This window comes from Rattus rattus, chromosome 17 (assembly GCF_011064425.1).
Source record: "Rattus rattus isolate New Zealand chromosome 17, Rrattus_CSIRO_v1, whole genome shotgun sequence".
Classification (NCBI taxonomy): domain Eukaryota; kingdom Metazoa; phylum Chordata; class Mammalia; order Rodentia; family Muridae; genus Rattus; species Rattus rattus.
Genome location: NC_046170.1, coordinates 27,058,239 through 27,071,483, shown reverse-complemented (window position 1 = coordinate 27,071,483; position 13,245 = coordinate 27,058,239). Strand labels below are relative to the sequence as shown.

Sequence of the window (13,245 nt, the reverse complement as noted above, 5' to 3'; positions counted from 1 at the left end):
ATTTTACTTTAAGTCAGAGTTCTGAAAAGGTAATTCTAATAATTTTAAGAATCTTATTTTCCAAGCTGAACAGTAGTGACACACACCTTCAATCCTAGCACTTGGGAGGTGACTCTGAGTTTGAGGCCTGCCTGGTCTACAAGTAAGTTCCAGGGCAGCCAGGGCAACCCTGTCTCAAAAAACCAAAAGAAAAAAAACCCTTATTTTCATGTTCTTATATTTTGAGACAAGTACTCACCGTGTAGTTCTGGCTAACCTGGAATTCTCTATGCTCTCTATGAAGACTATGCTTGGCTTCTAACTTATATTAGAGCTACCTGTCTCTGACTCCTAAATGCTGGAGTTAAAAGCATGTGCCAACATGCCTGGTGAAGTTCTTAATAATTTCTACTATGTTTCTTTGCATTTACTTTAAATTTTTTTCTTAAATAAAGCATTTTGGATGAATTTACTAACACTATTAAACAAAGGAGGACGATAATTAATGACCTGCAGATATTTTTTTCTTTTCAGAACATACTCTAATCTCTCAAACTAAAATTTACCCAGGCATGCTGGTTCACATCTATAATTTAAGCACTCAGGAGTCTTGCCATGAATTCAAGGCTGGCGTGGACTACATATTGAGTTCCTGGTTAGACTGAGTTACAGTGAAACATATCTCAGAAAAACAAAGTCAACCAGCTAAAGAAACAATTCAAATGTTATCTAAGTATCACTTGACTTATGGCTCAATTATCATTTGTTTTCTATTATACTGAGCTAATAATTCTACCCTTCTATTTTAGGAAGCTTTCCCTGAGTTTAAAATAATTGAAGGAAATCACCACATGGATAAGTATTACTTTTACATGTATTTGATGGTTATGCATGGGGAACATGTATGTGGGGCATGTGTGTGCCATGGTGTGGTTGCTGTGGAGGTCAGGATAACCATGTAGGGCCAGTTTCTTATCCCAGCATTGACCAGGTTCTGGGGATAAACCTTCACCTACAAAGTCCCCTCATGGGCCAGTCTTCATACATTACTAAATAAAATGAGTACCTTCACTGTAGGAAAGCCTTGCTGTGTTCTATCTTTTACGGAGCCTCGGCTGCCCTCTGTCAGGTACCGGGCTCGGTGTTGGGTTTCAGGCTGTACCACTATCTTCAGCTCCTTCCCCTCACTTTTAACCGGATACTGTCCACACAACATAGGACTCTTCTTTACTCCAGTTCCCTTTTGGCTGTCCAATGTTCTGAGAATCCAAAGCACAACATGAAGGAAATATCAAAAACAGTCTTCTCTAAAAGCTATCTTAGATAAAGGAAGAAACAGAAGGCAATAATACTGAAAACAACTGCTTAGTCTACGGATAAAATAGAACACAGCCTAGAGGAGGAAGAAACATCCTTTATAACTAAAGTACCTTTAAAAAATATATATATATATATTTTTTTTTCAGAGCTGGGGACCGAACCCAGGGCCTTGCGGTTGCTAGGCAAACGCTCTACCACTGAGCTAAATCCCCAACCCTTTAAAATATTTTTGAACCAAGTGTAACTACATGCCATGAAAAAGAAAGCTGGACAGGGAACAGAAAAAATACAGTTGGGTGGCAGGAGAAAAGACAGTGCAATAATTGTTTTCTCACTGCAATTCAGTTAAAATAAGGTATAAAAGTTACACATATCAGTCACATAAAACTAAAAGACTAATTACGATTACTTTTTAATCAGACTTGCAAAACCAAAGGAAAAAAGGAATTAGCAAAAACAACCAAATCAGCACAAAAAGGAATTAGCTGAAACTACCTAAAGATTCAACAGTGAAGGTACATGTAGTATATTCTTTTGGACTGCTTTCTCGGTAAATAAAGATGAGAAATTTATAATAAAAAATCAGTGATTCAATTTTTATTGGGAAATAAGGTTTAGTAAATAATGAGTATTTTTTTTTTTTTAAAGATTACCTTTATCTGTGACAGGTTAAATGATTAAAGTAAAAAAAAATCTTATAACCTGAGCTCCATAGTACTGGTAATTCTACTTGGTTTTGTTTTTTCAATAGTGGAAGTTTTGTTTTGTTGTTTCTTGGAGACAGGGTCTCATATACCCGAGGCTGTCTTCAACCTGCTGTATAGCTGTGGATGGCCTTGAGGTGCAGATCCTCCCACTGTCCCACCTACCTAAGCAACATCTAAGATGTGTTAATTTAAGCATTTCTTTGTTTATAATACAGTATCCAAAATAGTGTTTAGGACTTCTATAAAGTAGCTAATGTAATGAAAATACCTTATAAAAATAAGCAATATATCCCTCCCAGTAACATGAAATAGATTTAAAATTATCCATGTATGTTCTTGAAAAGCCAGGGCCTACCATGCTTTTTTATTCACAGCAAGGTAACCAAATCCCCAGAGGAATATTATGATTTTAAAAACAGAAGAACAGCTTTAAACCTGGCCTTAAAATTTACCAATGCAGTTGTGCCCAAGTTGTTGCCTCAACCATTAGAACAAAGGGAAGGTGGTAGTCACTCAGCTGAAATGACTCCCCAGGAAAGGGGCAGAAGAATGGGGATGGGGGAGAGGACAGCACTGATAACTGACATGGGAATCCAGTGGGATGGACAGGGCAAGGTCATACGAGATATTTGCTGATGAAGACAACCAGGAAGGACAGATGAGAAAGCAAGGAGGAACGGGAGTTTTTATAATGGTAAGAAGGGCAGGACCAGACCTTACTTGGACAAGAAACATCATTCACGTAAGTCTGACAAATAGTTCAGTCAGAGGTAACCTGTATGTGTAAGTCATTTTAAAGGTACTAGCGCACTAAATCCATTAACAAAAGTATCAGGCTGAAGTAGAATAATGGGGGAAATGACGTTTTTCTTTTAGCATACTGAGTAAATTTAAATGTTAGGGTTGAAGAGTGTACAATTTCTTATACATGAGATTCTATAACCATCTGGTTTGTATTCATCTTATTACCAAAGCAAAAAAGAGTATAAATATCTTCCACATGTATATATACAGGAATTAAAAGAAACTATAGTGTAATGATAATAGCAGTTTACACGAGTGACTAGATTATGGGCTATTTACTTCCTTTCTTGTATTTTTCCAGATACTTATAATTCATATGTATTGAGCATAATAAAAATAAAAAATTTGAAACTGAAGTACTAAGAAAACTTGAATGACATAACCTATTTCATCAGGTGAGCCTTTTATATATTCATTTATACTAATCAATCTAATATTTTGAGAGTAAATCAAAATGATTCCTGTAAAACAAGTATCTTATTTGGAATAAAATTTTGTTGAGTGAGTTAATATACATATATATATTCACATATAATATATATATGATATATATCATATATACATTTTACACACACACATATATATATGATATATATACACACACTAAAAAGACCACAGGAAATTAAATAATTTCTAAAATATTGAAAATGTTCCTGCTGGGTTTTTTTTGGTGGAGGATTCTTACCACATAGCCCAAACTGGTCTTGAACTCACTACAGGTCAGGCTGATCTCCCTCTCATAAACCCATAGCCTCAGCTTCCCAAGTGCTGGGCTTACATGAATTTACCACCCACCATACCTGGTTCTGAAACTATATTCTAAAAATCTCTTTATTCTCTAAGATTAAATGTAAAAGTGGAAAAATATATACTTATATCTACAGACAAGTAAAACAATGAAATCAACTAATTCTTAGAAAAGTAGTAATTCAATTGATAAACTGTTAAGGTAAAACAGCCTCAGAAAAAGCAAGAAAATAGCAATTCATTACATGGGGATTAACTGATTTATTTTTGCAGGGTTGGGTATCAAAGCCAGGGCTTCCTTGGGTTAGAAAGGGACTCCGTCACTGTAGTCTTATATCTAAATGACAACTACCAGAGACAATGTATTATGGCATATTCTACTTAGAAGTCTTAGAATGACATTCATGGTATTTTGTACTAGATATTCCTCCAGGTTTTCTGTCAAAAAAATAATTTTAACTAGAGAAAGGCTTAAAATGACTTTCCTATCCATATGGTATCATATCTAACCTTCCGGAACTTTAAAGGAAATAGGGCTGCTGGTTCCCAGGTCACCAGAGAGGAATTTAAGATTGGCATAATCACCAATACTGACATACAAAGAGGCTTTAAAAAAGATGGTTCTTTAACAAGGAACTTTTAGTTGTAAAAATAATCATCTTTCCCGTTCATCAGTTATCAAGGCTTCAAGCATCATGAAGATAAATGAACTGCTTGCTATATGCAACACATTGCAAGCTCACTTAATATTTAGCATTATATAAACTTCAAGTTGTGTCACATCATATTGAAGACTTTAAAACTCATCTCTCAAAACATTTCAAAATTTCTTGTTTCTAGCACCTTTCTCATCATTAAAAAAAAAAAAAAAGAGGCAGTTAGCTGCAGCTGAGGCTATGTAAGGAAGGCTGGCTGCCCACATATTTTACATTTGGTTTCATCTTTTCCTCAATGTATCTTTTTTGTTTTTGTTTTTTTAAAGATTTATTTATTTATATGAGTACACTGCAGTTGTCCTCAGACACACCAGAAGAGGGCATCAGATCCCATTATAGATGGTTGTGAGCCACCATGTGGTTGCTGGGATTTGAACTCAGGACCTCTGGAAGAGCAGTCAGTGCTCTTAACCACTGAGCCATCCTCAATATATCGTATGAATTCAAATTTTAAATTTCTTTATCATTTCCATATACTATTGTTAAATAATTTTCCATTACCTAAGAAGATGGGTATTTCTTCTGCTGCTTGATGGAGTTTCTGCTTCATGAATTATTTCATGAAAGTTTTGTCTTGACCAATGTCATTCTACTTTCCCTGGTAACCTCAAATCATTTCTAAGATATATCTATCATACAAAAGCAGAAGCAGAAAAGATGTAGGTCAAGAAATCTCTTTAATCAGCAACAGTAAATCAGTGTTTGACTATTCCCAAGTCAAAACTTTACTGTTCTTAACTGGAAACTTTAATAACTACTTCAGTACAAATAGGAAAATATCTTTTACTGTAACTTGATAAAAAAAGACCTTTTTCACTGCAGCTACATATATCTACTGCCATGCATGCACCTTTCAGATCTATCCTATCAGTCACACTTCTTTATGTGACTTGGAGTGTCTACAACATTTCTGAGTCTTAATTTTATCTTTGAATAAATACTCCTCTCTAGCGTTCCTGAATGTGGAGCTGTAACATATTAGGAAAGGCTGAATCTTGTTTTCTTTTGGAAATTACCTTAATCTAGACTTTCTGAAACTTTAAAGCATTTAAATTATTTAACTATAGCATTCTAAAGAAGTTTTGATGAAAGTATAAAGAAAAAAAGTAGGCTAATTTTTTTCAAATTTTCAGGTTCGACTATAAGAACATGAGTTTTATTATAGATTTGAGTATAGACTTACTAATTTGAAATGTCCACAAGAAATATTTAAGGACACATTTAATCTTTATTATAATAAACAGAATACTGAGTTGGAATTTTAATGTAACAAATCAAAGATTTCATCACAAATTACACCAATCTAAGCTCTCAGACTATTTCTTTTTGTGACAGGAAGAAATTATAAATGACCCTGGATCACCTAAAGAGTCACACTCAGTGCCTCCTCAAAAACTAATTCTCAAAATCTAGTGAGTTAAATTTTATTGAATATATTGTAGAAAATTTTATTTTCAAAAGTCTAGCAACTAAATATTACAATTAAAATACTATAGGAATCCTAAGCCAGGCAGTGGTGGTGCACACTTTTAATCCCAGCACTTGTGAGGCAGAGGTAGGTGGATCTCTGAGTTTGAGAGGCCAGCCTGGTCTAAAAAGCAAGTTCCAGAACAGACAGGGCTGTACAGAAAAACCCTAACTCAAAAAAAAAAAAAAAACAAAAAAACCCAAAACCCCTAAAAAAAGAAAAAAAAAAAGGGGGGGAACCCCCACAAAACCACCAAAAAAAACGTAAAGGAATCCTAAAGCTATAGCAGATTATTTTTAGCATGGACTAGCGCGCCAATGGCGCAGATGAACAGGAAGCTCAATGTGTGCCACAACCCTGTTTCGTTGTCCTTCAAATAAGAAACAGAATCAGAAGGAGAAAAAAAAGAGTAATAATTTTTTTAAAAGTCCTAAACTGGCACAGTGTAGGAAAAAAAAGTTTCAAGCACATGAATCTAAATGAGAACTGAGTCATCTTTTTTGTTTTCTTGATTTCATCAAGTAAAGATGAAAAACAAAAATAAAATGTAAAATTCTCTGAAAGATCTAAGGGAATGGCCCATGAAACAAACTGGTGGAAGAAGAGAGCAGCTTCCGGAGAGCACTTAAGGTGTTAGCTAGCATCATTATACTGTTCCTTGTTTCTGCAGGTAAAGGTATTTTAAAATATTTTTAAAATATAACTTCATTTGAAGTTTAAGTTATTTGAAACAGATTATCTTTTTTCTACTACACCTAACCATACCCATAAAAGATTCCTTTGTTATAATCTACTGCTATTTTTGTATTATTTTTCTAGTAAAATTTGATTATTTTAAGTTAAATTTCTCACGTACTTCAAGGATAAAATTAGCATTTTTTGCTTTATATGCAAACTTGAACTGAGAATTAAGAAAATTTGGGAATGATTTACTTTTTTGTTTTGCATAATGGTGATAGAACTTTAAAAATGTGGATACCAACCCATTTCCAGCTTTTGAGTTGCCTTTGTTGTCCGTGGTAAGCTGAGAAAGCACATAGTGAGGTGCTTTGGCACTGTCGGCATCAAATATATCCATATTAGATTCTTCACAATCTCGTCGTTTGACCCCCGGCCTCTGCTTTGGATTTCGTTTTCGTGATTTACGAGGTACCTCAGTGTTATCATTGTAGGAACTGGTGCTCATGTTACTGAAGTTGGAGGGGGAATCCTCCATCCACATACTGCAGCTCTGCTCAGATTCCAATCCACACCCCTCATCCTGGCAGGACATCCGACTGTTATCCAGCAAGTCCTCAGGTGGTGGTGAGATGTACAAAACTGTGTGCCTCTTCGGGGTTGATGGATGCTGCTGAACTGTGTTACCGGTTAACTGCTTTTCACTTACCCCTCTGTTACTTACCCCCACGGCTGAGGAGCAGCTCTCCACTTGCATAGCCTTGCTGTCGGTGACTGAGGTAGAATAAATGGTAGGGCTGGAAGAGGTGGTAAAGGAGCTGCAAGCACCGCCCATGGAGGAGGAGGGAGCTGAAGAAGCATCTGCGGTGTACAATCCAAGAGTAAATACACTACACATGCTTTCACCTAGGCTGGCTAGCAGTCCCAATGAAAACGTGATTTGTGAACTGATTGTTTTCCCCAAAATGAATAATTGGAATTTGGTTACGTTTTAGAATATAAATGCTTTAAGCAATACAAAGCCTAGAAATAGAATTTTTGGAAAATGCCCAAATAGTGTTATTTTACTTTTGCTATATAATTGATAGATTTTTGAAAAATCTAATTTAGTGTTTTAAGCTGTAAAGCAAGAATAAAGCTCTTATTGCCTCAGCTGAATGTTCTGTTGAATTTTAATCATTTAAAGTAATACAGAAAACCCCAATATGAAACATATGTTTGTGGTCCACATTCAATGCCAATTAAATAATTCATTATAGAATTTGAAAAGTGGGACTGTGCTTAGCCACAAAATATTAAAATAAGTTTCTAACCTATGAAGCAGAGAACTACAGGTCATTTTTAATGCAGACACTCCCTGCTTCAGAGGCAAATCCTGGAATAAAAATATGAGAAAATAAATGAGAAAAGAGCTGCTGATTATTCCAGATACCAATTATAAAATGAAAAATAGAGAAAAAATATAGATAATTAACTAAAGTGGAGGCAAAATGGAACTGGTACCATCACTAGAACTGATTATAAAATCCACAAGAATACAGATGAGAAAGGCTTGGTGTGGATTATGGTTGGCCACTGAGAATCTCAAAGTTGGAAATAGCAGATCAAATCCACAAGTAACAAAGAATCCATCCTTTACAAATGAATAAAAAGCAAAAACAGGGTGGCTACTAGGGTGGACTTTTCCTATCAAGTTCTCATGTGCTCAAAACTTGGCTATTCCTGCTCACTACTTCTCTTTCTAAAAGGCTTGCTTAATTGTGACTCTCAGGTCATTTCCCAGTATGGTAGTGAACAGTAAGTTTACTATCCAAGTCTGACAAAAAAGTAAGCACTAAATTCTCTAGAATGTCAAAATTACTATAAAAATATTTTAAATTAAATCATTTAGCAAGCAGAAAAAAAAAGCAGATTTAAATAAATCTCTGTAGACCAGACTGCAGCGAACGAGCAGTAGCAACAGCTGAGAACACTGCTGCTTCAGTCCCTAGATGCATCGTCACTCAGTCACACAACATTGTTTAGGCTGAAGTTATCTGTGATTTCACAAATATTTTATCATGTTCAAGATATAATGTACATATAAGTAAAATTGGTAATGCTTAAATTAATTTGTACCATTTATGCCACAGTTTTAAAACTGCACAATAAACATTTAAATTATTGAAATCATAATATGGTCAATTATAGAGCTCAAATGTAAGAAAGTCTGTATTTGGATAATAAAAAGCTATGCTATAAATTAATTGAACCCAACTGAAGGCATGTATCAAAACATGTAAATTACTTGAAATAACAAAAAAATTCTCATTGTTGCCAAGGTTTAAGAGCAGTCATGTTAGCCACCCATAATGTGATCTATGTAAAGCCACACTCTAAACTTTTCTAACTACCATAAGTCAAAGAGCCTGAGGGAGTAGACAATACCAGTTCCACTTTTAGTTTGTATCCTTGTCAAATGCAGTAGCTGAAAGTAGAAAATTCAGTCACTTTTAAACTGCATTCCAATTTAAAGAAAAATTTATCAAATTTGTATCATGCATTAATGCAATGTTTTCTTACTAAATAAATATTTGTAAAGATCTGTAAAAACTATAAAATCTAGATGCTAATGTCAATGACAGTTTAGGAGCTGATTTGTAGCCACTTTGGGTTTTAATATAGTTTTTTTTCTTTCTTTTGTTTTGAAAACACTACAATGATCATTTTGGGCAAAATAGGAAAGGTATAGCTAATATTCCTCCATCTGTTCCAACTATTGGCCAAAATGAAACTAAAATATGTGTGTGTGTGTGTGTGTGTGTGTGTGTGTGTGTGTGTGTGTGTGTGTATTCTTGATTTTCAGAGAAATACTAGTAGATAGCAGTGGATCACACAAAGCATGCAGAATGAATGCTGTGAACTTTTTTTTTTTTTTTTCTTTTCTTTTTTTCGGAGCTGGGGACCGAACCCAGGGCCTTGTGCTTGCTAGGCAAGCGCTTACCACGGAGCTAAATCCCCAACCCTGAACTTTTACTTTTATAAAGTACTTTCCTAATCCCTCCTTTCTGAGTCTAAGTACCATACATATGAGAATGCAGACTACAAACATGTCAGGGATCCCTGTCAATGACAGAGAAAAAGTATATGTCATAATGAAGTCAAGAACAAATTATGTAGTTATGGTAGTTTAATATAAATTTTTTTTTTTGATTCAAGGTTCTTAGCTTACAGTTTCCAGCAACTTCCTAAGTGGAATAGAGCAATAAGTGTTTGTGGTTAAAATTTTGGTCTTCTGCTTCATAGTGATAAGGTGAAGGACGGGTTTTATTTATTTATTTATTTTGGACAGGGTCTTTCTTATTTTTTGGTTTTAATTTCTAACAAGCATATTTCAACCATCTGAGACTGTATTAATAAGGAAGTTTGGGTGAAGTTGTTAGAGAACACGGATGGGGGAAGAGGGCTGGTTGCTACAAGAATCAACCATGTCCGCAAAGGGTTCGCACGCACAGCTCCATCTGCCTCTTCCAAGGAGGAGAGGAGCTGGAGTTTAGGTTGATAAACAACAGCCAATGATTTAATCAATCATCTCTATATAATGAAGCCTCTTTAAAAAATTTTTTCTATATAAAAATTCAAACAAACTTAATTCAGGTGTCTAGGAAGGTGAACAAAACCACCACATGCCAATAAAGAGGCACAGTCAAACTCCCTCTGGAGGATGAGGCTCTATTCATTCTTATGCTTTAAGATACTATTTATTATGAACCAGTAAATATGTTTGCTGAGTTCTATGAGTTGCTGTACTAGTAAAATAATTGAACTTAAGGAGGGGATCATGGGAAGTTGAATTATAAGCAGTCAGATGAATATTGAATTCTATTAAGTTAAATTGGCAAATAATTAGAGATTTAAAAAGGATTTAGTAATTAAAATGTGAATGCTTAGATTGCACAGCATTACAGCAGCAGTGCCTGATACAGGTGAACTACTGAGAGGTTAGAGATTTGCCCTCTCTCAAGAGAATGCAACAGCAGTCTTTCCTAATATGCGTGTGTATGACAATTATTTATTTACATTAACCCTAAATTTACCATGAAAAAATAACTTAATATTACTTCATTAAAATATAGAAACAATATGAAGGACATTTTAGATTTCTAAACACTAACCTGTCAATTTCAAGCATTTCCAGAAAAATAATACAGAATTATTTCTGGGAATACTATAAATATACTTAAGTTACTTTTAAAGTTCTTTCTGTCAAATCATACCTCTCCGCACAACAACACACACACACACACACACACACACACACACACACACACACACACACAAAATCCCACAAGAAACACCTTGTCATTCTACAGAACTGAAGTGATAACAGAATCCTATAAATACTTATTTATTTATTAGGGTGTGTGGTGATGTGTTTGAAGCAGTTAATATGTATCTCTGGCTGGCCTGGAACTCAGAGACCTGCCTGCTCTGCCTCTTCAGGGTGGGTTATAGGACCGTGTTACCACCCTCGCACTGCTTTGTTATTTTTTAGGCAGGGTCTTGCTATGTAGTCCAGATTAGCCTTGTATTCATAGCACTCTTCTTGCCGAATTTTCCTGAGTGCTAAGATTTTGCAGGTGTGTACGACAATCCTGGCCTTGGATATTCATTTATAAGTTTGTATAAATGAAACATGGTAACTACTTCCCTAACCTATTTTCAGTGCAAAGTCTCTATTTTTATCTGTCAGAAATGTTCAGTCTCTGTTAAACTAACTGCTGCATATTAAAAATACAGAAACCCCCAAATAAGTGTTTTAATAATTTTTTATTTCCTTTAAAAATATTTATTTTTATTTTAAGTATATGGGTTTCTGTAAATGGGTGTTTTGGCTGTTTGAATGTCATTGTACTATGTGCCTGAAGTGCCTACAGAGGCCATAACAGGGCACTGTATTGTGTGAAATGGGAGGTACAGATTGTTTCAACCTACCGTGTGAGTGCTGGGAATCAAACTCTGGTCCCCTAGAAGAGCACTCTGCTTTTATTTCTTACAGAGCAAAATATTTATAAGGTATTTCCATGATTAACTATATAATTTTATTTGTTCCTTGAGTCTCCTACCCATCTTTTATAATGGAAGTTTTTCTGAAAATTATTTTCTCATCTAAGTATCATGTAAACATGTTTTATTTTCTTTTATAAATAACTATTTTGAATTTAGCTTAATTTCTATATGCTAACTATTTTCTATAATACTTTCTGTGAGCACAAAGACTATCTCAAATCAATAGGAAAACTGATTTACTAGTCTGTAAGTTACTAGTGAAAATTTATAACATCAGAAGACTTATTAATTTTAAAATATAGAAATGAAGGGAATCTGGGTATAACAGTATATGCCTTTAATCTCAAAACTTGGCAGGCAGAGGGCAGAGGTAGAGGCATAGGCAAGTCGATCTCTGTGAGTTCAAGGACAGCCAGAGCAATGTAGAATGACTCTCAAAAGACAAAAACAACCAACCAACCAACCAACCAACCAACCAACCAACCAAAAACAAAAACCTAAACAAAAAAGGGAATCATCAACATCATGTCTATAATTCTATTCTTTGCAAATTAAATGTCAGCCATGATGAACTGGACATAAGGCTTATTTTTCTTAAAGTTAAGATTCATTTTGCTATACTTATTTACCTATTTATTTGTTTTGTCTATGTTATGTGTATGTTCACATGTCACTGCATATAACAAATTGTGTGAATCCAACTCAAGTTGTCAGCTGCTTACTGAACCATCTCACTGGCCCTGTACGGCATCTTTTAATTACTGATGAAGCAGCATTAAGATTATAGCTTAGTGCAAAGCAATGCCCACCACTCATGAGGCCCTGGCTTCACATCCCACTTCACAACAAAGAGAATTGACATATCACTAAGCCATTATGACTGTTCAAGGTACCTGGGATAAAAAGATTGCCAGATAGTATGTCAGAATATACAAATATGTAATTTGTTAAAAAAATAAATAAATAAAAACCAAACCAGAGGTGGTGGTGCATGACTTTAGTCCCTGTGCTTGGGAAGCAAAGGCAGGCAGATCTCTGTGAGTTTGAGGCCAGTCTGGTCTACATAGCAAGGTCCAGGCCAGCCAGGGTTACATAAATGAGTCCCTGCCTCAAAACAAAACAAAACAAACAAAAGGAAAAACAAATAAATACTGGATTTTAAGTTTTATCACATAGAGAAACCTATGGATATTTTATATATTCCTCGCTTAAACTATACTTTAAAATGAAGACGTTAATTCTAGATGTCAACTACGAGTTATTTAATGACCATAATATTTTTGTGCTTAAAATGACATTAAAAAGAGCTTACATTTTATCTGGTTCTAATAATACTTAGTTCTGAAATCAGTACTATTCTTTAAGGTCCTCAAAACGAATAAGAATGTTTCACTGATTAGAACACATTTCATAAATGATATGAACCCTGAGTTCAGATTTGACACTAGCAATTAAATGCACACATGTATTTATACGTTTCAATTATCTGTGCAATAGTCGAATTGTCTAAAAGGTCACTACAGCAAAGCCCATGAACTTCTGTAGTGCACTATGTGAGCCAATAGTGGAACAGAGAAGGAGGCAACTGCCTGCCCAGAAATACTCCTAAAAACCAACAAAGGCACTTGGTACAGTTTCTGATCTAAAACATACCGAGACTTGGCTGTTCTTCATGAGGAGTAATATTTGTCTTACTGGTAAAAATGAATTCAAAACTAAACATTTTTGTCTGATAAAAGTCACCATATAAGAACATATTTTCAGATCATAGAAGAAA

At 34.8% G+C, this 13,245-nt stretch overlaps 1 protein-coding gene across 1 annotated transcript in view; it reads right to left on the bottom strand.

The window, feature by feature from the left end:
• Positions 1-13,245, bottom strand: part of Nfat5 (nuclear factor of activated T cells 5) — an 81,187-nt gene that overhangs the window by 27,181 nt on the left and 40,761 nt on the right. Inside the window, exons 4-5 of the mRNA XM_032888079.1 lie at positions 6,725-7,280; positions 1,046-1,238 (exon numbers count right to left, since the gene is read on the bottom strand). Coding sequence (XP_032743970.1) covers positions 1,046-1,238; positions 6,725-7,280 — 749 coding nt within the window. The remainder of the gene's footprint in view (positions 1-1,045; positions 1,239-6,724; positions 7,281-13,245) is intronic.